The 24,952-nt window shown below is 42.6% G+C and overlaps 1 protein-coding gene across 3 annotated transcripts in view; it reads left to right on the forward strand.

Annotated features, from left to right (window-relative positions):
• The first annotated feature begins 911 nt into the window (after positions 1-911).
• gosr1 (golgi SNAP receptor complex member 1) overlaps positions 912-24,952 on the forward strand; it is a 29,212-nt gene continuing 5,171 nt past the window's right edge. Inside the window, 7 exon segments of one of the 3 annotated variants that reach the window (NM_001303944.1) lie at positions 912-953; positions 1,545-1,656; positions 2,628-2,718; positions 3,665-3,772; positions 3,976-4,067; positions 9,093-9,167; positions 23,492-23,521. In NM_001303944.1, the coding sequence (NP_001290873.1) occupies positions 923-953; positions 1,545-1,656; positions 2,628-2,718; positions 3,665-3,772; positions 3,976-4,067; positions 9,093-9,167; positions 23,492-23,521 (539 nt within the window). In that variant the 5' untranslated portion in view covers positions 912-922. 3 annotated transcript variants of the gene reach the window in all.

Below are 24,952 nucleotides of genomic sequence, written 5' to 3' on the forward strand. Positions count from 1 at the left end.
ATACTTTAGGAATGCTCTTCTCTCTGGTTAGCCTGATAAAACAATAAATAAACTTGAAGGAGTGCAAAACATCACTGCTAGAATCTAGCCTAGAAATAAAACATTAATCACGTTACTCCAGCATTAGTCTCTTCACACTTTTACTGATTTTACTGTTAACCTATATTATATGGACTTACTCCAACTTACCTCTCTATGTCGGTCCATTCATACATACCCACACGTATGCTGAATGCATTCTAATACATTCTAACATAAGGTGACATATCATACGAATTTTGCCATCAGAGATCTACGTACACTAAGTTACGAAATAACCTGAGACCAAGTCGGACATGGCCAAAGAAATCTGTTAAAATGGCAACTACTGAGAATTAAGAAGACAAATATATAAGCCAAAATATAGCCAGACAAAAAATAAAGCAATAATATACATAACACCCTACACTAGCAGCAGTTTAAAAAGAGTACTGTAAACTACCAGCAATCTGGGTAGAAGTATTGAACATTATGGATATGGCAATAATATACATAACAATGTAAACTAGCAGTAATTTTAGAAAGAATATGATGGGGAGTATGATCAGTATAGGAGAAGTATTGGATATTATAGATACATATGAGTGTAATATGCTTATGAGTGGTATGCAAAGGAATATTCTAATGCCCATTAAAAGTACCTGAAGGGACATCAGAACATCTGAGCATCAGCAACAATACTGCGCTATCAATCAGAATTTCAGTTGTCAACCAGTAATATTTTTTCTGTTCCCAACATATTGACCATTTTATGTAAATACATTTTAGTATTTGACGCCACCGGGTGGTGCTGTTCAGTTGTGTTTTGTTGGATTTTCGAGTTTCCTGTACTGTAGGTGGCCCCAGCTGGAGCTGGGTCTGCTGATGACGTTGGACAACAAAGATGGCAGGAGGAAGCAGCAACTACTGGGAAGGTGAGGTGGCAAACAGGCACAACTATAGTGCGATCAGAGAAATTGGATACATTCAGGACGATGTTTGGTAAATGTTAACGGCTTTCACAGGACAAAAGAGTTGTCAAATCCATAGAATGTCGTCACAGGCCGTGGGGTTCGTTTACCTGTCCACATGCTCAGCTAGCAAGCGACCACACAGTACTGTAGCTAGCTATCTGTATATCGTGGGCTGTACTGTATGCGATGGAGCGTTAGCTACAATCTTTGCTAGCAAGTTTAGCATTTCCAGTATGGATCTAACGTAAGGCAGCTACATTTCTAGCTAATATTGTTTAGCCTAACTAACTAGCTAGCTACAGGTAGCTAGGTTGTTATCTATTGATATTTGAAAATGTGCTTTCAGTATCACTTGTTACTTTACTAGCTAACTACTGTGTTGTAGCTAACCTTTTCTGTATTGTTTTTCAACCGACGTTAACGTTATCTCCTGTACAGTAAACAACGTAAAGGAGTAGTATTACTAGCAGTAGATTTGCCATGTTTTATATGGAGCCCAGAAACGGAATAGTAAACTATTTGTGCATGTGTTATGTGTGTTACACATCCCAGATTTGCGGAAGCAGGCCCGACAGCTGGAGAATGAGCTGGATCTGAAGTTGGTGTCTTTCAGTAAACTGTGTACCAGCTACAGCAGTTCTAGAGATGGCCGTAGAGGCGACAGGTAAGTCTTGTCACAATATTAGAATATTGACTTGGAAACTGATATTTGATTTGGTATCATTACTTAAGACCATCAAAACATTCAAAACCAATATGATACCACAACTAAACATGTATATCCAAGGCAATAAATGGGTAGAGGTGGGCTACCTGTTTTCTGGAGAATTGCTAGGTTTGCAGGGTTTGTTCCCAGTTCTTAGTTTCCCATCTGATTGGCTGAAATGTTTAATGGTCTCACCTTTGCAGGAGGCCCAATGAAACCTTCTCCTTGGGGAAATTAATGTTGTTCCATTACAGAAGTAAACAAAATATATGTTCTCTGGTGATGTTTTTTTTTTTTAAGTTATTATTTTTCTAATTCCAGACAGTTACTAAAATAAACAGTTTGGTTATTGGGGGAACCATTTTAGCCACCTTCTTTCAGCTGAGTAGATGCAATTGGAATGTGTACTGTTTCTAATGCTGCCAAGTAGATGTGTTTTTAGAGGGGCATATTTGATGTATGTAGAGTATATTCTCAGAGCTAAAGGGACCATTCGGATATTACACAGTGGTGCACGCATGCAATGGGCACGAACACACACACACACACACACACACACACACACACACACACACACACACACACACACACACACACACACAAGCATTCTCGTTCCCACTTCAAAAAGTTGCAGAAAATTAGAATCACTGAGGCATTCTGTTCATTCAGTTCAAGTTCTAATAAATAGATTTGATTCTTTATCAATTTCAGTATGTTTAGAAATGTTATTGTATTTAATTTTATTGTCAGAATGTTTCATTTTGCAGATGCTAAAAACAATATATTTTGTAAGGAAATGGCACAGTGTTTAGGTACTAATCTATGGTCAAATAAAAAAATAAATTAGTCTATGTAATACTGTTGTTGTTGAACTGACTGGGATCCTAACAACCATTCTCTTTTACCTTGACTTCATTTCTGCCCTAAAGCAGTTCTGATACTACTCCCCTCCTCAACAACTCGACTCAGGACAGAATGTTTGAGACCATGTCTGTGGAGATTGAACAGCTGCTAGCCAAAGTAAGACCTCAAAGCAAATGATTTATGTACACTTTGAGAAGGGATTATTGTCCTCAAGTAGCAGAGATGGAACCGTTCAACAGAATATGTTTGGTGCTGGTTGTTGCAGTTTTTATGGTTTCGGTTTTTCTCTAGTGGGGAAAATGTTCCATTAGGACAAAATTGTTATGTTAGGCCTTTGTTGTTTCAGTTGATGATGTACTTGTAAGACATGAGAAAGGGGGCAGTTGACAATTTGAAATCTTAAATACCAGTTTGTTGCGTTCATGTGCTTAGAACTTGTGAAAAAACAATATTATGCTTAAAAGTAAACTATAAACTAAAGGTAGAACAATCATGCTTGTTAACAAATTAGTGTCGAAAAACCACTTGAATGATTGGTTTTAATGTTATTGAAAAAAATTCTGTAGTTGTTTTTTTAATGTTTTGTTGTGATTAACTGATCTTATATTAGTGGCCTATTCCTTATTAGGTGATGTCTGAGATCACCAAGTGGGAGAATTGATTGCTCATGATGACTGAGTTTCCCATTAGGCACTTAAATGGATCTTCGGTAAATTGGCAGTTCCCAATTGGTTTCGGAATTCACTAAGACGCTGCCTCCTTCAGTGTGTGATGTGTACTTGTGATTCTTGTATCGCGAGGATTTCAGTAGCATGATAAGGGCGCCAATACCTGGGGATAATGTGATGCGACTGTCACTGTTAAATTAGCGCTGCTAAATTTGGCTTGCTAATATAGAATGTGTACTAGCTGTTTGTTGAAATGGGTGCAAGAGGCAAGTTTGACATGATGCAAGGCCTTTGCAAGCTGAAACCCCCTTTGTCTCAGCCACGGCAGTGGGCACGTATCTGCAAACCAGACTACACAATGTAAATGTCCTTTATTGGTTCTCTGCAGTTTTGCGTGTTGCGTGCGTTTCTCACCTGTGCTATGTGTCTCTTAGCTCACAGGGGTGAATGACAAGATGGCCGAGTACACGAGCACGCCGGCGGTGACGTCCCTCAACGCAGCCCTGATGCACACCCTTCAGAGACACCGAGACATCCTGCAGGTCTGTCTGTCTCCTTGTGCCAGTGTCCCTTTCCCTGAGCTTTTCCGTCTTTCCTTCCTCCTGTCTTTTTTTTTGCTGTAGCCTATTCCGCTGTCATGATTCCTAAATTGAGGCGTGTAGGAATAATTTCTGTTGTCACTTAACTCCCGCGGGGAGAATTGTTTTGCATTCCCTTAGGTCTTTGTTGTTGGTTTCTGTCCTAGGATTACACTCACGAATTCCACAAAACCAAAGCCAACTTCCTTGCCATCCGGGAGAGGGAAGACCTGCTGGGGTCTGTCCGGAAAGACATTGAGTGAGTATCCATTATTATTATAATAATCGGTCCATATATCATCATCCAGTGTTTCCTCTGGAATTTCTTGGTTGTTGTGGGCGGACATCCGGGCGGGGTGGGCGGTCTTCTGTTAAGGGCTCATTCCACTTCAAAGTGAATGTATTTTCATAGTAGCTAAATGTTTTTACATTTTGTTAAATTAATTTCAATTTAGCTGTCTAAAATTTTACAATGTATAACTGGCAGTTATCGCTACAGATAAAAGGGAATATGCATTAGAACAGCCGCTTGCTCAATCAGCTGACTAAGATTGGAGTAAGTTGACTAATTCATAATCGGGAACCCAATTTGACTGATTTTAAATGTAGTTCTACTACATAGTTGATGGGGCAGTACCAATTACAGAGAGCAATACAAAACAATACATTCCAAACACTTTTGGTGAAATCCAGTTTACTGGTGGTCCCTCCCTTCCATTTCCTGTTCTCCATCTCCGCTCACTCCTCTGTTCCATTCCCTCCCCCATCCCTATCTGACTGTCAAGACTCTGCCTCTTCCCTGCCAAGTAAACACATACACTTCTTAACACACTGAGTTTAAGATTTTAAATATAATACTTATTTCCTTGGAATTCATTATTAGTTATTAAGGTTCATTGCTGTGGGGATAATCACACATTTTCCTGTGGTTCGCTAGCACCGTAATAGCTGTTCGCTAAAGTAAAGGGAATTTCATTTAACATTGAGACTTTCATCAATCTAGTTGTTACCAGAAACAAATTTATTTGTCCCAATTGTCTTTTGCTGCTGCAGCTTAGAACTGATCTGGAGAAGAAAAAAAATTAATAAATGATAAATCTGTCTTGCATCTAACTATGAATGACTTATTAGCATTGTGAAATAGTACTTTGAGCTAAGTTTGCTTTGTGTAATTTGTGTTTCTGCCTTGATACACATTACTCTCATCTCATATACAGTGGGGAGAACAAGTATTTGATACACTGCCGATTTTGCAGGTTGTCCCACTTACAAAGCATGTAGAAGTCTGTCATTTTTTATCATAGGTACTCTTCAACTGTGAGTGACAAAAATCCAGAATATCACATTGTATGATTTTTAAGTAATTAATTTGCCTCTACATGCTTTGTAAGGAAACTTAGCTCACAGTACTATCATCATCCCCACTGTATATGGATGTTTAACCAACTTACTAGATCGCAAACAGACATTCTGTTACATACAGTAGAGCAGTGACTTGTAACAATGGGTTTTGCCAACTATTTAAAATGAAAAGGGTCATTGAGAAAGCCTTTCATGATATCCCTTCTGAAATGAAATTACTATTGAATAAAAGTCCTGCAAGTTGTACAAATGTACAATATTGATATTTCACCAACAATGGCAAATGCAGTGAAAGCGCACAAAAACAAATGTGAGACTTTCTTTATAGGTCTAATGCTCTTAAAATGACAGACCTGTAAAACTGTCAGGAATCATTGTTTCCGTGGCACTCTGTAAAGTGCTCCACTGAGGAGATTGAAATGAGAACTGGGCAAACAGGCAATGCATCTGGTCTCTGTTTTAATGGCTTCTGGATCTAAGACACACTTCGAAGCCAGTACCACATCAACACTGCAGAATTCTTATGTTTCTCTCACTTTCTTGCTATCCAGTGATTAATGCTTTAGCTAGGATTTAACTAGGCTGTAATTTACTGGTGGGAGGCTTGTCCGACTTGGACGGTACTAAAATTCAAAAGGAATATGCATCTCTTCCATGCGTGAACAAACAATTTCAACATTTTGATGCTATATTTATAACTATAAACCAGGTGATCCGAATCATGAGTGCTTATTGGCAAAAAACCTTTGCTCATGAGACTGTAAACCGTGTCGGTCTGACGTCGCACAATGTTTTAAATGTCTTTACTGGGTTGGTAACTAGTTTATAACACATGAAGGACACATTTGAAGCCATATTGAAGTGTTTGGTTCCAAACACAGACTTGGGTGACTGGTGATACACAACAGACTGGGTCTTTATCAGATGGAACCATGCAGCAGTTATTTATTGTAAGGTGTGGTTGAGTCTAGGTAAGATAAATATGACGTCCCTCAGCCAGACCAGTAGGGACGCTTTTTCAGCTGTGTGACTGTTTGTTCATGTTCTTCTACCTACCGCTGTTAACAAACTACTGTATACTGTGCATGTACATGTAGCTGCATCCTATGGATTCTCTCCCTGGCATGATTTGGACTTGTCATAGAGATCCAGCATTTCCCAGGAGGCAGTGCATTTAACCAGTAACCCTATGACCTCACAAGTTTTCAAGCGCTCCCTGTTGAGTACACTCAGGGGTCCTAAACCTCCTGTTTGGGTCACTGCTCGTGCTCTACAGCTTGGGAAACTGGGCTGCAGCTTCATTTGGTGTCAGTAATGTGTTGGTAAACCACAGCGCAACACAGTGATGAGAGATGTCCGCGTGACCTGTCGTCCAAAAGTCCCCTGTAATTTCTCACAAACGTGGTCTTGTTGTGGCAGTGTTATGCCGCTAAATTTGGCCATAATGTTCTTTGATGTCTGAATCTGCTGTGTTTTTGCTTTTGCTAGGTTTCTTCAGGTCAGCATCAGTATATTGCTCTGTTCACTAGAAGATGTTAAATATATATACTTGAGTAAGTTGCGGTATGGATTGCAATAGGCCTTGTAATCAGTTCTTTTCAACTGCTGATTATTTTCTAGGCTTGTGTTTCTTAGGGGAATCTAATGACTATCGTGAGTGAAGTGTAACCAGCCTGTTCCATGTTGTTGACCTGTCATCTCGCTCACAATGACAAGCGAACACATTGACATACAGTGGTAACGCCGAGCACGTGCAGTGGTAACGCCGAGCACGTGCAGTGGTAACGCCCGAGCACGTGCAGTGGTAACGCCCGAGCACGTGCAGTGGTAACGCCCGAGCACGTGCAGTGGTAACGCCCGAGCACGTGCAGTGGTAACGCCCGAGCACGTGCAGTGGTAACGCCCGAGCACGTGCAGTGGTAACGTGTGGTAACGTGTTGTGTTCCTGTGCGTCTGCGTATGGCCTGGTGAGACGTTCACAGTGGTGAAACGAGGGCTGGATCTCCCCTCCCCCAGGCCAGTGGGCAGGAAGGGGGCATCGTTACATGTGTTATCTGACTGAGGAGCCACAGACTGTAGCAGAGCAGAGTAGCTTTGACAGGGTGTCGGTCCCCACAGTTTGATGGGCTACTCTGTGAACACACACAGGTCAGGAAAACCATCATGTGAAGTTAGTGGGTTTTCAGAATTGTTTTTTTTGTTAGTTTTTTATGGTGGATTGGGTGCCATAAAGCAGGGGTGTCTGCAGGTTTTTGATTGTTCCTGTAAATTGGTTCCCAGTTCAGACCTAAACAACCAGATGAGGGTAGAAACTTACCAATTACTGACCTAATTAGTCAAGTACACGGTGAGAGTGAAAACCTGCAGACACTCGGCCCGTGGAACCAGTTTGACCACCTCTGCCATTGAGCTTTAAAAGCAATTGAAATGCAGCACATTCACTGGGTATATTCCCTTGTCAGCCAGCAGGTGGCAGGAAACCCATCTACAGCAGCAGAACACAAACACAGACACACTCAGAACACTATCCACAACACTAGCACCACACTGCGACTGTAAATGTCAGTGCCTCAGTGATGGCTGAATTACACCAGTGCCCTTTTAAATGCCTTATTGGCATTATTAAACAGGCTGTCAATGCCTGGTAGGCTTACTGAACTTGAATGGGGCTGTGGGGGAGGGGGGGGGGGGGCAGGGCTCTGCAGTACAATGCCTAATTGTTCTGCCACCCTTACAATATATTGCCATGAGGCACAATGCTTACTGTAAATCAATGAATTCAGAACACTTACTGTACTGTATATCAATGAATTCAGAACACTTACTGTACTGTATATCAATGAATTCAGAACCCTTACTGTATATCAATGAATTCATAACACTTACTGTACTGTATATCACGACATTCAGAACACTTACTGTACTGGGTATCAGTGAATTCAGAACGTTTACTGTATATCAATGAATACAGAACATTTGCTGTGCTGTATATCAATGAATTCAGAACACCTACTGTATATCAATGGATTCACAACACATATTGTACTGTATATCAATTGATTCGGCACACTTACTGTACTGTAGGTCAATTAATTCAGAACACTTACTGTACTGTATATCAATGGATTCAGCACACTCACTGCATGGTTTATTCAATGGATTTACAACACTTACTGTACTGTATATTCAATGTGTTCATACACCAAATGGAAAGTAACAAACAAACACGTTTCTGTTGTCTGGTGAGTCCTTAACTCGAGCATATGCATTTGAAAGAGCTAAATGGCCGCAGGTGTTGCCATTCACATGACACTTCTAATATCCGTCGTCAGTTTAGCTTTCTTTGGTTATGTTTAAATCAATACTTGAATGCAAATATATTATTTTATATCTTAAAAGTCTTTTTTCCAATCTGGAAGTGTGACAAGATGCCGTATTGCCTTGACGTTTTGCATGTGACGGGAATCAGTGGCCGTGTTTGAGACGTTCAAAATGACTGCAGGCGTCTGCAGACTGACTCATCTACAAATCACCTTGCATCTTAAATACGGACTCTGACTGGTATTACGTGCTTGAGTCATAGCTTCCTGTTTGATGTTGTTGAAACGTGGTGGAAGGAGGGCTGGGTTATGTTACTAGCCTCATCAAAATAACATGCTGCTGCCACTGCGTCGGTGTACCCCTACTGTTCTAGACCAGGTTAGTTTGAAACGGGTCACTGGGTTGAGTCCATAGATCACATGTAATCAGCTGGCGGAACCCTAGGACAAGTCTGGACCCAGAATGGGTTAAAAAAAACTAAACAAATCAAGGTCCCATAACAGAGTCAAAATGGACTGTAGATATTTGTGTTGAATTGAGTGTGTAGCTTGTTGTTATGTTCTGTATTATGTCAATAAAACCAAGTTTGACTCTCCAACAGGACATACAAGAGTGGCTCAGGAGTGAACAACAGAAGAACAGAACTCTTTCTGAAGGAGCACGAACACCTGAGAAAGTAAGATTGACAAGCACACACAAGTGTATGTACACAGTCCCTGATGTCTGTGTTCTAAACTGACCAACATCTTACTATCATACACAGACTCTGAAGCTGTTTCCACCAAGGTTCTATTTGGCTCTTGACAAATCCAAGTAGTGTTTTTGCTGTTCCCAGAGTTCCCAGATCACTTCCTATTTCTCTGAAATGTATGAGATGTATCTCAATAACCAGGCTAACAGCAGTCTGCAGAGCAGGCAGGCCCACACTACGCAGTGCTGGAATAACTCATGTTGATGGGCCTAGACAGCCATTTTGAATATCTCTAATATGATTGGCCTGCTATGCAATTTGCTTGCTAAGCAAGTTAAGCTTTTCTGCCTCTGAAAAGTGACAGACTGGTAGCTTTTTGGGTTTTTAATGGTAGGTCACAGAAAAATATGTTTTGCTTTATCAATCAGGGAACACATTTGAAAAAGAATGCTCTACATTAAATGCATTATGTTGCTCTCCTAATAATAGCAAGCCTATAACTGCTGATGTTAAATCTCTTAAAAAACACACACTCAACTCACAATGCTGTGCTGTGTGTGTTTAAAAACCTGTATTTATTTATTCAGCTGCTGCCGATTCAGCCATTATTTGACGAGACTGTCCATGAAAACAACTGCCTGTGCAGAACATTTACCAAAGGAAGAAAAAAACACTGTACAGTACCTTTCAGGGGCCCCCCACTGTACAGTACCTTTCAGGGGCCCCCCACTGTACAGTACCTTTCAGGGGCCCCCCACTGAACAGTACCTTTCAGGGGCCCCCCACTGAACAGTACCTTTCAGGGGCCCCCCACTGAACAGTACCTTTCAGGGGCCCCCCACTGAACAGTACCTTTCAGGGGCCCCCTATTTTACTGTATCTTCAGGGTCCTCCAATTGTACTGTACCTTCAGGGTCCTACTGTTGTTATCAGGTGGGGTCGGGGGTGGGGTTGGTTGATTAGGAATGTCTTGTGGCGGATCGGGTGGCATTAAGAGAGTTGTGGTTGTTAGCCAACAATGTGATCTACTCAAAGCACCCTGCTTTAGGCTTACCTTGGTTGAGCGAGCAGGGAATAGGGTAGCATATGCTTTAGAGGATGTTTAGCCAAATGGGGGTGATGTTGAGATGAGGCAATGCCATAATTTGATACAATGAAATTGGAAGACCATTGGGAGAGTGGGGAAAAATAGACTGACTGACTGAATGAGCACATGTTTCGGATGCAGCAGGTACATGATAACATTCCTGATCCACGTTGTTAATGTCTCGGCTGCATAATGCATTTTTGTTGCCCACAACAGTTCAATGGCTTTGTCGAAACGGCAGTTATAAACTGATTCAGATGAAGTTCAGTCTCACAATGTTTTTGTAGAGGATGTAGGCTGGTTTGTTTAGAAACCTGATCATAGATCAGTCCCAAAAGCATGTCTGTAGAAAGGAAGCTATCGAAGTCATTAGTAGTAACTGAGCCCTATCAATGCCAGGCCAGAGCAATCAAGTAAAATCCAATCTCTATTGATCCCTTATACACACAATTATATAAAAAAAAACTGAAAGTATTTGGACAGTGACGTATCATATATTATGTCACTGCCCGGGGTTGTGGAATTGATGTAGAAAAGTAGCGCAAATGTTCTTCAGCTCCGTTGACTACCAAGAAAAAAAATTATTTCATAATGGTTAGCCAAGTTAATAATACAATATAAAGCCAAATGCCCATAAATCCGCTTTGAGGGAAAGATTCATCACAGCTAATTATTGAATTAAGAATTTAGTAGAGATTGGTATTTTAAGGCTTTTAGCTTTTTTTATATAAGTATTGCCTGATCAACTATTCTAATGTAATTTATTTTGTATGTTCTCTGGCTTTTCCAATGTTGATAGAAATCGAAGGGATTTAGATTTTATTCATAAGGTTTGTAGTGTGCCTGTAAATGTGACATGTTTCAAAAAAAGACCTTTGTCTTTGAAAATGTTTCACTTAAATGTTTGATTTGTGCTACTTTGGGTGTATGTTCAATCTGTTGAACAACGATTAGGCCTGCATTTTTTATAGATCCTTTTTTGATAATTTTTATGTAGGTTTCAGATAATTCTGATGGGGCACTGTATATATCTACATAAAATCCCATAATGGCTTGGAAGTCCATAATGTTTGCAAATTCATTCATAATGAAGAACAGAAAAATATCATATACATAAGTATTCAGACCCTTTGCCATGACGTTCCAAACTGAGCTCGGATGATTCCTGTGTCATTTTATAGTCCTTGAAAAGCTCTAGAACTTTAAAGTTCAATTAATTCATGTGATTGGATAAAAAAAAAAGGGAGAGACTGGTCTATAAAGGGGCCCACAGTTTGCAGTGCATGTTACAGCAAAAACCCAACTGTGAAGTCCAAGGAACTCTCCATAGCCAACTGCATTTAAAGATAGCACAGGCGGCACCATCGTTGTAGAATGGAAGAATACAGAGCTTCGAGGATCTCCAAGGAAAAATGGTGGAAACAGTCCATCCAGTGTTCAAAGCAGGGCGAGTCATACCAAGAAGAATTGAACCTGTGATTGCTGCCAGGTGCTTCTAAAACCTACTTAATGGTCTGAATATTTATGTAGTTTAATTTTAATAAATTGGCACACTTTTTAAAACAAGTTTTCTCTTCATTCATCATTAATGGTTATTGTGTGTAGATTAATGTAAAAAATAAATACATGTAATAAATTACAACACCAGATGTGGAGAAAGCAATGGGGTCTGAATACTTTCTGAAGAAACTCTGTATTGATTAAGTCACATTTAAAGCAGATTCTCAGCCTAGCAAACTTGGATTCAGGGGTATAATATTGAAAGGATGGCTGGAAAGAGGGATGGTGGGAAGACTGGATAAAATGTGTTACTGGCTGCTGAGGTAATGGCCTAAATAGGGTTTAGACACTCAAACAAATGGGAGCCATTTCCTCCTTCAGCCTCTCAATCACGGTTTTCAGCTCTGCTCTGCTGGGTGTGTGGATGTGTGGGTGGGCTTGTGTGCCCAGTTTCCTTTGGTCAGTAAAAAAAAAAAAGAAAAGATCCTTAAAGGGGAGGTTAACCCATTTTTCAATGTTTCCTTATTACCTCTTTCCGTTCTGGTAGGTGATCCCCAAACAGGGCTTTTATATATTTTGTTTTGTTTGTGATAATTGGAGAACAATTAGAAGATGATTAGGAACCCTGCATTGTATGACTATAATGCATTATAAAAGTGCCTGCATTTTATTTATTTTTCTTCAACGCCACAAACCAAATCATATTACGTCAATGTTTTTCTGGATGTTTCTGAAGTCTTTAATATATGTATATATATATATTTTTTTTAATAATTTCTTCCGCTGTCTCATACATCAGTGTTGGAAAAATGGTGTTTGTAACAACCTATTTTTACCCCAAGGTTCGGTACAAAGTCACTACACAAGTGATGTGTATAGCCTGGTTGGACTTGACTAGGAGATGTTGTTTCTTCAGCTGCTGCAAGTGGTTCTATGGTTTGAATTATTTGTGATTCCTATGATGTTTTCTTGGATTTTTAATTATTCAGTCTAACAGCTGAGACGACTCCATAAAGAAACAAATTGTATGTTAAAAAAGGTTGGGATTTCAACTAAAAGCCCTTAGAGTTTAAATAGATCTAACTACCCCTTTAATCTATAGGAGGCAGATCTCGTCTTGGCAGATGGAAAGAAGGACTGAGCCTTTCTAGACTAAGAGAGACAGCGAGAACAGCAGAGAATGCTGTCCTTATATTACATGAATTGCATAATGTTTAAGTTTACATCTGCAAGTACCGAAAACAGAGCCGAGTGAGGATGGTGGGCATGATTCAGGGGGTATGTGCTACACATGGTAGCCTATGTAACGTTTGTTTAGAAATACAAAGAAAAATAATAAGTAGGCTACTTGCTGTTTTCTTATTCTGATAAAATTCCCCTTCATTCTCACAGAGGGGTGTCATTTACCAAGTAGCTTATCCAGCTCCCGCTAGAATGAATCCATCTCTCCACCACCAACAGTCCACTCTTGTCACGGTTCAAGCGATAAGCATTTTCAGTTGAAGGTGAACACACAGATCTTCCGGTTTTCTGGAAGTGTTGCTGCAATGTCCCTGCTTTGTCCTCAGAAAGAAAAAAGGAACTCTGAATTACTGATATTTTTGCAGGTATTTAAATCTGTTGTCATCAGATCACCCCAGGAGGTGACGGTCTGTCTGACTCTATGACTACGGGGAAGCTCATGTTTCCAATGCACTGCTTCAGGGAGAAGTAGGAGATATGGAGTATCTTTTTCCCCTTTTTTCCCCTCATATTAGTGGTGTTTTCAAGTAAAGCTGGAGTTTTGATGTGTGTCATAACCTAGCCTACCGTTGAGGCCCATGTCTTTTTGTCTCGCTCTCTTTCGCTAACACTCATTCTTTCGGTCTCCCACCCACCCATCCATTACATAGCCTCTTCCCTCATCTCTCTCCCTCTTTCTTCCCTTTCTCCCTGTCTGTAAAGAGAGGTCTGGTCATGAATAAATGATAGGCAGGCAGCACCATTAACTCCATACTGGAACTGATGCTGTGGTACTGGGATGGTTAGTGCTCTGCTTATTGGGACTACCTTGCAGCTTTTTGCTGCCTGGCTCTTTTCTCCCTGTACTACTTTTATTTCTTTCTCTGCTGTCTGGCTCTGTTTCCAGCCAGGTAAGCATTCGTCCCCGTCCATTTCAGTTCAGCCTGTGGCAGAATCATTTCCACTTAAAGGCACAACCTTTTTATATTAGTTAAATGTGCTGTTCAAGACAGGAAAGCGGTCCAGTTGTCTCTTTTCTAATTGTTAATGTCTATTCAGGCCTTAAGTGGTTCAACACAATCCGTGTTCTCAAATCTATAGCTTCTTACTGATTGAAGAATTTGAACTGGTTTCCTGAGATGAGACAGTCTGTGTTTGATTGTTGATTGTCCGTGAACTGCTGGTTCTTCAGTGAAAATGTAGATGTTGGATGTTTTCTCCTGCCATATTGATCCTTTCTCTTATGTTCTCTCTCTCATATGTCATGATGTCGTCTCTCTCGGTCTCTCACCGGTCAGTGAATCTCAGCAGTGTTACCTGCAGGGCTTAATTGACATGTTGATGTCTCTCTGGACCACCAGCCACTTTCTTTGCCTCTCCCTTTTCTCTCTGTCGACGCCTCCTTCTGTTACTCTCTTTTACTTCGTTGTCTTACTCCTTCTATTCCCTCCATTCTCTCTGTTCTGTTATTGTCTTCTGTCGTGTGTGTGTGTGTGTGTGTGTGTGTGTGTGTGTGTGTGTGTGGCACGTTCTCAGTCTGACCACTGCACTTCCTGCGGCTGGCTTTGTGCCTTCCCAGTGCATTATCCTAGCTCCAGATATGCTAATGTAATCAGCGTGAGTGGGGTGAGACCTAAGGAGGGGGGAGGCTGCCTGGACAGAACCCTAGGATCCAGTGGAGGCCCTGGGAAGTACTGGAGGTGGAAGCCCCATCATTCACCATACCAATCCTGTGCTGAGTAATGGACCAGCTGCCTGGCACCCTGGCATGTTTCCAGTTGAACATTTTGTTGTAGGTGTGCTGTTTTAACTATGCCTCTACTACATCTATAAATCTGTAGATATATCGATATGTGTCGGTTTTTCTATGCACTTGATAATGCATTAAATTAAAGTAATTATATTTTTAAAAAATTACAATGGATAGTGCATTTTGATCATGACCGGCATGCGGTTGTGCTTTCAGCTGATGGGATGCATGAGTGTGTCGTGGCAGTTTGAATGGAAATGTTTGTGTTGTGTGGCTGTGAGAACAGGGACGGTGTGTATGTTTTTGCCTACACCTGTTTGCAGATTTTACTTCTCATTATAGCTGCAGATATAATTGTTTTTCAACCCCACTGAGCCCTGTAGGCTGTTTAATGACCAGTCCGATAGCTCTGGACTATCACTGTTTACCGAACTCCAATATTGATTTGAGGGTTGAGATTTATGGGCAGTGTCCTAATCTGGCATTGGATGGGCTGCCGTTTTCTAACCATTCATCAATTCTCTCCTTCACCTCCATTGTCTATAGAAACGCATGAACTTTAGTCATACAGTGCAATGTTTCCTAGCTGAGAAGTTCGTTTTTCTCTGACTTAGGAGGCATTATGTGTGGCTGTGTGTGTGTGTGTGGCTGTGTGTGTGTGTGTGGCTGTGTGTGTGTTTGGCAGTATGCAGTTTGGGTGGATGCCTTATACGTTGGCATGTTATTCTGGTTGTTCCTGTACCTTAGTTCATCACATTCAGTGACTTGCTGAGAACCATGGCTTCTTGAACATGTTGGTATCTGGAGGATACGTCATGAGAGTTAGCTGTGTGCTAATTACAGATTTAATGGCCGCAAGAACACAGCATTGAGCTAAGAGGCCTGATAATGGACACCCTAGTCATAGCAGGGCCTGCAGCAAGGGCAAACACACCCACACAGACTCCTTCACCTTGTTCTGCCTCCCCACTGATGAACCACAACACACACATCCATCCTGTCTCTTCACTGTGTATGAGTCTATCATACCCTGCTGTCCTCACCCCGTACCCTCACCCTGCTGTCCTCACCCTGCTGTCCTCACCCTGCTGTCCTCACCCCGTACCCTCACCATGCTGTCCTCACCCTGCTGTCCTCACCCCGTACCCTCACCCCGCTGCCTCACCCCGTACCCTCACCCCGCTGTCCTCACCCCGTACCCTCACCCCGCTGTCCTCACCCCGTACCCTCACTCCGCTGTCCTCACCCTGCTGTCCTCACCCCATACCCGTACTCTGCTGTCCTCACCCCATACCCTCACCCTGCTGTCCTCACCCTGCTGTCCTCACCCCGTACCCTCACCCCGCTGTCCTCACCCCGTACCCTCACTCTGCTGTCCTCACCCTGCTGTCCTCACCCCATACCCGTACCCTGCTGTCCTCACCCCATACCCTCACCCTGCTTTCCACACCCCGTACCCTCACCCTGCTGTCCTCACCCCGTACCCTCACCCTGTACCCTCACCTTGCTGTCCTCACCCCATACCCAGGTGTTATCCATTTAACATTGATAAAAAGCAGTCTGTATTCCAGGATTTCTCAGTGGTTTGCTGCATCCATTTCCCCCTCTATCTTCACATGCTTTCCACTTTTGTGAAGCACCCAGGCTGTTGTGGCAGTCTTCACAGTGTCTCCCAGCTCAGCCGTGGGAGACTGGAACTCCTTTAGAGTTCTGAAGGGTCTTTTGGTGGCCTTCCTGACTGTTGGCCTTCCTGACTGGTGGCCTTCCTGACTGGTGGCCTTCCTGACTGGTGGCCTTCTTTCCCAGCTTACTCTGTTTTTGAGGATGGCCTGTTATAAGCAAATTAACCTTTGTGCCATTTAATACTTCACTTTGCTCAGGGAGGTATTCAATGCCTTGTAGATTTTCTTGTATCTCCCTGAGACAGGTGTATGTGACCTGAAGTCATGTGAAACACCATATTTTCACCAAGGTCGACTCCATTCAACTAATTACTGTATGTGACTTCTAAAAACAGTTTGTTGCACCACAGCTCATTCAGGTCTCTCATAGCAAAGGGGAGGAATACTTATGCAATCATCTTTTTTATGTTTTGTATTTCTACTTAACTTGAACAATTAGTAGACCTTTTATTTCACTTTGAAATTATGGACTTTTTTTATGTTAATCAGTCGGCAAAAACTCCTTATGAAATCCTTTTTGTTTTGATGTCGTAACTCAAAATCTGGAAGTCCAAGAGAGTTTTATACAGTACTTTATACTACTATATCGGGAATGTATACACCTGCCTTTTCATTTTTTCTAAACACACAATGGATAAGTTCTCAGACCAGCTCAAATCCGACTGATGTCTACTGCATCATAAATACCAATTGAAATTGACTTATCGAGAAAAAGAAATCTTTGTTGACCAACAGAATATTGACCATGCAATCAACCAGCCAGCTAAATGGGGTTAGCCTTATTATGGATGTGATGTCAAGATAAGTGAATATATAGATTAGTGATGGCATGGATTAACTTCAGTTGTCCCAGCATCTCCGAGGTCATTTGCAGTGTGATCCCCCTCAAACAGAATACGGGACCAGGTAATTGAAGTCCGTTAACAGGACAAACCTGAACACGAAAATCAATACATATCTTTCGTGGGTTGAGTCTGCAGGAAATTGGATATCACCCTTAGAGATTCTAAATTGTCAATATCCAACTACGCGCACACACACCCTCTTGGCTTGGGTCAATGACCTTTGACCGCAGTTCATATGCAATTAAATTCCCTTGTTTGTTTTCCCCATAGTACATTGTTCTGGCCAATTAAAAAAAGGATTATTGATGGATTCAAAACTCATTGGTATAGAGTAGCCTAAGAAAGAATTAGCATATTGAATCAGATTCTGAAGTAGTTTCTAATTAATCTGCCTGTTAGTGCTGACCTTGCATGTGCTGTTGTCTTCTTTGTCCCACTCTACAGCAAAAAGTTGGCAGTTCATACACCATTTGTTCCCAGCACACACTAATTAATGTACACCACAGTGCTTTTGCCAATTCTGCAGAGATGTCTTCCTGCTTTATCAAATAGATACTCCCCACCCAAAACGAATGTACCATGGGACTCTCCTGTATATTTATGGTAGTTGAATTGGAAGCTTATGTTGGTAGTGGTGTAATACAAGGATGTATTTAAATGAAAACTTAGAATGCTAGCCTTCTGTAAAATGTGTATTTAAGCAAACTCAGGGCATGGTATATGTCCATTAAACCACAAGTAAAAGCTTTTTCTAAGGCTGCTAGTGCCTGGACACAGCACATTGCAATGGTTAAATTGGCAATATACCCCCAAACCCTGTGCTGCCTTATTCCTATTATAAACCAGTTACCAATGCAGTTACAGCCCCGAAAATTAATGTGATGTCATACTGTGGTATCCGGTGTCATACTATGGTGATCAGCCAATCAGCATTCAGATTCATACCACCCTTTTTATAAGTAAGCAATAAGGCACGAGGGGCTAAGAGCTGCTCTTATGCGCGACGCATCGTTGAGTGCCTGGACGCAGTGCTTAGCAGTCGTATATTGGCAATGTAGACTTCCTGTAATCCACAATGAGCTCCTTGGTTTTCTTTGCATTGAGGGACAGGTTATTGTCAGCACACCATGACGCCAGGCGCTTGGCCTCCTCCCTGTAGGCTGACTGGTTGTTGTCATCAGTCCTACCACCGTAGTGTCATCTGTGAACTTGATGATGGTGATGGAACTGTGTACAGGAACGCAGTTGTGGGTGAAGAGGGAGTACAGGAGGGGGCTCAGCACACAGCCTGGTGGAACACCAGTGTTCAGGATCAGGGTGGTGGAGGTGAGGTTGTCTAACCTGACAGACCGGGGTCCAAAGAGATTTCATAATTAGATTAATTATATTATATAATTAATACAACACAGATAAATCAGGTGTTTTACTCAAATATCAACATGCCTGAATACTGTTTTAAGTAAATATAACATCTAAATTAAGAATAACTAATTTAATAGTGTTAAATAAACATAAAATAATCATAACTTACTAATGTAGTGATTTTATATTAGCATAACAGAAATTAATCTGCGTAACAGAAGTTATATCCATTCCATTACCTGATGTTTGTTAACTGTACTCAAAAACATTGTGATAAGAAATAACTGCCCTTTGTAGATGTTTCAGTAATCACTGCTTAATTAACTTAATGTGGCATTTATTCATTTTTACAGTGTAGAGAAGAATGTAATCTGTGTGGAGACAAATTATTTAGGGTGAACAGGTAACACTGCTGATACTAACCATGTAATTCTGCCTTTGATCTGATGGCTTGGACAAGAGTTCCAGTGACTAAAGCGAAGAGTGGGGGGGCTGACGACGTGCTACTCTCTTCATAGCCCCCCCCTCCCTCTTTTACCTCCCCATCCCTAATTATCATCCTTGTTCCTCCTCCTTTTCTCTGCCTCCGCATTGTCTCTTAACATCTCCTCTCCTTATTGCTTCCCCTCCCTCCACTCCCTGATTTGTGCTGTACCCACCTGTCCTTACCATGAATGATGTGGCGGCTGGGCAGGGGTCAACCCATTAGTTCCAATGGGATCTCGCCAGTCATAGATCTGTCTCTCTCAGTAAAGCCAGTTGGCACAGCATGGCTGCCCCGGTGTCCCCAGCTGCCCTGCAGGATGTTTCTCACTGGGGGAAATACGGGCTGAAGCAAACCTGAGACGCTATTTTATACTACCGTCTGTGAGACCGTTCCTGTTGTCTTGACTACCACAGTCGAGTGTGGTTAATTTGGTTGTTTGTGTTTTTCTGTCCTTGCGGTTATTGGGCTCTGTGGGGCTTGATGGAGGAGAGCTCTCCCTGCAATGCCCTCTCCCTCCAGGGTTGTCACTAGACTCTGGGGATTCCCCGCACCGGGCAGCAGGATTTCTGGGCCCAACCTCCCCATTAGTCACCCAGGACCTTCAAGACAAACAAATAATTTCCTCTGACTGACTACTGCTAAACCTTATTATCTCATGCTTAGATGACCACTTGGCTAGTTCCCTCGACATCACAACACAGTACAGTTTAATTATCCTGTCAGCACGGACACGCACATTCGTAGCATCACCTGTCTCGTAACACGCTGCACCAAAGGTAATAACAAAGCAACTCCTTAAACCTCTGTAGTGCTTTTGATAATATCTTAAAGCGTTTCCCAAACAGAAATGTTACAAGCAATATATCCTAAGAGGTCAAGTAACAGAGTCCCGGTCTTTGAATGCTACATCATCCATAGATGAGGGTCAGGACACGGCTTGAGTAAGGGGAGGTGGTCAGAGCAGGGACCATTATCAGCTCAGGATCTCATAAAGTGCCACTCGGGGAAACTGTTTGATCTTCTAGCTGCTGGATGCCTCAGACAATGAGTGACTGAAAGCCTGTCATGAGTTCAGACAAGAAGCCAGTCATCCTACACTTGAGCGCTCTTTTTGACACATTTCTGGTTGCTCCTCAAAACAAAAATCTCAGAAGAGAAAATCTGCAAATCCTGTGAACACACAGACACTCCTCCCTCCCTTTGGGTTAAGGCAAAGGGCTGGGCGGGGCTGGTCCTTTAAAAGCCATACTGTTGCATCACCCTCTAACACCATTAGCTCCATTCTAATTGGTTTCGCATAATGTTGTAATGTATTCAGAAAGGGTAGATGCTTGCCGTTTCTCCATCTCCGCTGCCTCTGAATAGGCACTCTATTCTATATGGTAGTATAGACAAGTAGAGCACTATTTATTTTAAAACACTATTTCGTCTGCATGGTTTGATGCTGTACCTGGATGTCTAAGGGCTGTTTTGCAGCCACTTTAGCTGTAATTCTGATTCAAAACAGTATTATTTCTAAGTCTATTCAGTCACATCCCTGACTATAAGCGATTCATTATCTCCATCTTATCTTTAGGGGCATTTGTCCAGAAAATGTGTTTCAGTTGACTTGAGGTGAGAAAGGAAGACTCCTTAACAGCAGATAGTATTGGAAAAGAAGGGGTTAGTCAATTCTATGCCACTGCCAGACGGGGCTTTGTATCAACACTTAGGGATAATTGTAGCGATTAAGACTTGTTTCCTTTTATTGCTTTTGTTTTATCAATTGATCATGGTCAAATATGGGTGCTTAAATTGATGTTGCTTCGCACGTAAAAGTGATCTGAAATGGAAACCCTTTTTAAACATCCCAGTTCACTGTAAGACATCTTTGGTTATAAACCCACCAGTAATCACTTGGCTACATGCCACCCCTAGTTTATTTAACACTAGTACTCTCATGCTCGGAAACAGGGGGGCCTTTTAATAATAACAAGAAATCAGTGGGGAGGCTAGTAGTCATTTGCAGGTTTGGTGCCATGTGGAAACCTGTGTGCATGAGGCCCAACATCTGAGATGGTGCTGTTAATTGGTAGAGGACAGGGCCATTAAGCGAGGGAGAGAGGGAGCCAAGGCCCTTGTCAGCAGCAACAGGGGTCATTTATTAGGATTACCAGCCCTGTGCTAGCAGTGCAGATCTCAGGCTCCATATGTCTTCAACAACTGGCTGGCTTTGCTCTGCAGAATGAAGCACCATGTCTGCAACACATTAACTTTGTGAAGAGACAAGCAACTTACATTTTATTTTTTATTTTAAGAATAAGGGTACATAAACGGTACGATAATAGCACATGAGAAGAGCTATTTCCATGTAAAGTGACAGTGGGTTAAATAGTAGATGTCAGACCCCCACTATGTACAGGGATAAAGTGGTTGTATTGTTGTAAATGTGTTGTGTCAGTGTAAATGCCATAGGTTGTGTGTCTGAAGTCCATGCGGGTGCATACGGTCCTGGTGAAGAGAGTCGGTTCAAAAATGCGCCCTGGTCCGAACAGACACTAAGGTCGATATCTAGCAAACTGAATACCTGTGGATAGAACCTGTTCCCGAGATGTGTTCATCTTCTGGTGGAACCCTGAGAAAAGATTTGACGTGGGCCCTCAGATCCTTGAAATGTTCTACCGCTCCACCTTTTGAGAGCATTTTGACGGACTGCATCACTGCCTAGTGTGACAGCAGCACCACCCTGGACTGCAAGGCCTTTCAATGGGTGGTACACATGGTTCATCACTGGGACTCAGCTCCCTGTCATCAAAGTCCTTTTCCCCAGGTGGTGTCAGAGAAAGAACCGCAACACAAGTCCCCAGTCACCAAGACCACAGACTGCTCTCTATACTTCCCCAGGTATTGCATTACCGGTGTGTTAATTCTGGAACTGACAGGAGGCTCCACAGCTTCTACCCCCAACAAGACTGACAAATTATTATCGAATTAGCTGTCTTCATTTGTCCCTCTTTTTGAGCTACCCCTTTATTATTGAATATATATATATACACACACGCTTGCACACTTAGCTTATGTTTAGGAAATACATTGCTTTGTTAGTGTACCGCTATTAACAAAGCATTTTTGTAATATAATGTTTTATAATCATTTTAGTTTTAGCACCAGGCAGGCTGAGAGGTGTGGCGTGGGTGGTGGAGGGAGCAACAGCGAGGGGGAAGTGGGGTAGAGGGTTATATGGATTCTGAGAAAAAGAAAACCACTTCAGTAGCTAAGTGCATCTTGCCCCTTCTGCGTATTATACATCTAATTCACCACAAGAACTGCCGGAAAGGCATTGACGATGGCAGTATCACCATTCCCCAGCTTCCCTGAAACCTCCAGACACTCACATGGCATAGCTTCATTCAACACTTTCCTGCCCTTAAAGAAAATGCTAAATGAGTATGATGGTGACATTTCTATAGGTGGGGGACATGCTGTATGGTTAATCTATGGTAAATGGCTTATATTTTCTTGCTATTTTTACAACCAATATATGGACGGGGACCGTGCTAGAGTAGTAACGAAAGGAATGGCTGAATGTTTTTAATTCTTTGTATAATATATGCTTATAATGTCTTTTTATATATATTTTTTGTCGGTTTCCTGTCAGTTAAAGGCAGAAATTATGTGGACCTATTGCCTTTTTGCTGAATGCATTAACTTGAACCTGTTTCCATGTAATTGTATGTCTTCAATATGCTGTAACTTGCATTATAACAGCGTGGGATTGGCAAGCATTGTCAATAAACCGTATTGGCTAAAAAAAAGTGTCTTTGCTGTTGACGCAGACTTTGTTGAAGTAGGTCTAGGGTAAAAGTAGACCAAGGAGGTCTTGAGTTTCGAACGTCTGAAATCAAGCAATCATTACAGGAAAATAAAAGCTAAGGTTTCATTATGGGAACATTACGCTCTCTTTAGGAATATATCCGTCCGTGAGGTGAAGCTGAAGGGCAAATGATCGAAAACACCAACAAATCTACATCAGAATTGCTGACATTTCAAATGTTTTAATGTCCTAGTCAATGTTCAGACCTAAACCCAATTAGGATGTTCTGTCAGGGCCTATAAAGAGCAGTTCATGCTCAACAGTCCACAAATATTGCTGAGTTCAAGCAGCTCGGCATGGAAGATTGGACCAAGCTTCCAGTCTCCACTGTGATTTGAGAGCCTGAGGAGGGAGGTGCAGGCCAACTCCCCCAAGGATCTGATCAGATTCTAGGCAGCTCAGCATCGATCGCTGCCATATTGACCCTGACTTACAAGAGGGATGTGGAGGAGTTTGAGTCATTATATTATCACACTGCTGCTTCACCTCAAAAACGGTCTTGTTTTCCTTCTCTCCTTGCAGTTCAGACCGGCTGATGGATGATACAATAAGGTGAGTCTAACATGCTCTCCCCCTCCCTCGCTCACTTTCACTCACACTGGCATTGGTAGATATTTCCATGGGCATCCCCTAATGTCTACTGTCCACTACAGAGACACTAGTGATCAGGACAAATCAGATGGTGACCTTGGTGTGCCTGGAGAGGGCTTTAGAATCCACTGTGGGACATCATTAGATGAGATTCCATCGTTATTATCAGAGATGGGCCTGAAGGCTGTTTGGTCTCTTTAAGTGGGTTGATTGGGCATTTGGCCAAACCCTTTTGGAAGAGAAAGAGAAGTGATCCTTTTCCTTTTTGCAACTCCAGTATCCCCTCTGTGTTCCGTCTGCACTCTGCTTCCTCTGTGTTCCGTCTGCACTCTGCTTCCTCTGTGTTCCGTCTGCACTCTGCTTCCTCTGTGTTCCGTCTGCACTCTGCTTCCTCTGTGTTCCGTCTGCACTCTGCTTCCTCTGTGTTCCGTCTGCACTCTGCTTCCTCTGTGTTCCGTCTGCACTCTGCTTCCTCTGTGTTCCGTCTGCACTCTGCTTCCTCTGTGTTCCGTCTGCACTCTGCTTCCTCTGTGTTCCGTCTGCACTCTGCTTCCTCTGTGTTCCGTCTGCACTCTGCTTCCTCTGTGTTCCGTCTGCACTCTGCTTCCTCTGTGTTCCGTCTGCACTCTGCTTCCTCTGTGTTCCGTCTGCACTCTGCTTCCTCTGTGTTCCGTCTGCACTCTGCTTCCTCTGTGTTCCGTCTGCACTCTGCTTCCTCTGTGTTCCGTCTGCACTCTGCTTCCTCTGTGTTCCGTCTGCACTCTGCTTCCTCTGTGTTCCGTCTGCACTCTGCTTCCTCTGTGTTCCGTCTGCACTCTGCTTCCTCTGTGTTCCGTCTGCACTCTGCTTCCTCTGTGTTCCGTCTGCACTCTGCTTCCTCTGTGTTCCGTCTGCACTCTGCTTCCTCTGTGTTCCGTCTGCACTCTGCTTCCTCTGTGTTCCGTCTGCACTCTGCTTCCTCTGTGTTCCGTCTGCACTCTGCTTCCTCTGTGTTCCGTCTGCACTCTGCTTCCTCTGTGTTCCGTCTGCACTCTGCTTCCTCTGTGTTCCGTCTGCACTCTGCTTCCTCTGTGTTCCGTCTGCACTCTGCTTCCTCTGTGTTCCGTCTGCACTCTGCTTCCTCTGTGTTCCGTCTGCACTCTGCTTCCTCTGTGTTCCGTCTGCACTCTGCTTCCTCTGTGTTCCGTCTGCACTCTGCTTCCTCTGTGTTCCGTCTGCACTCTGCTTCCTCTGTGTTCCGTCTGCACTCTGCTTCCTCTGTGTTCCGTCTGCACTCTGCTTCCTCTGTGTTCCGTCTGCACTCTGCTTCTTCGTGCCTCAGACTCCTTCTGTCCTCCCAGTCCTGTCTGGCCCCCCTCTCCTTGTTTATTCAGACGCCGCTTTCCCGCCGCC

Source organism: Esox lucius, chromosome 1 (genome assembly GCF_011004845.1).
Source record: "Esox lucius isolate fEsoLuc1 chromosome 1, fEsoLuc1.pri, whole genome shotgun sequence".
Classification (NCBI taxonomy): domain Eukaryota; kingdom Metazoa; phylum Chordata; class Actinopteri; order Esociformes; family Esocidae; genus Esox; species Esox lucius.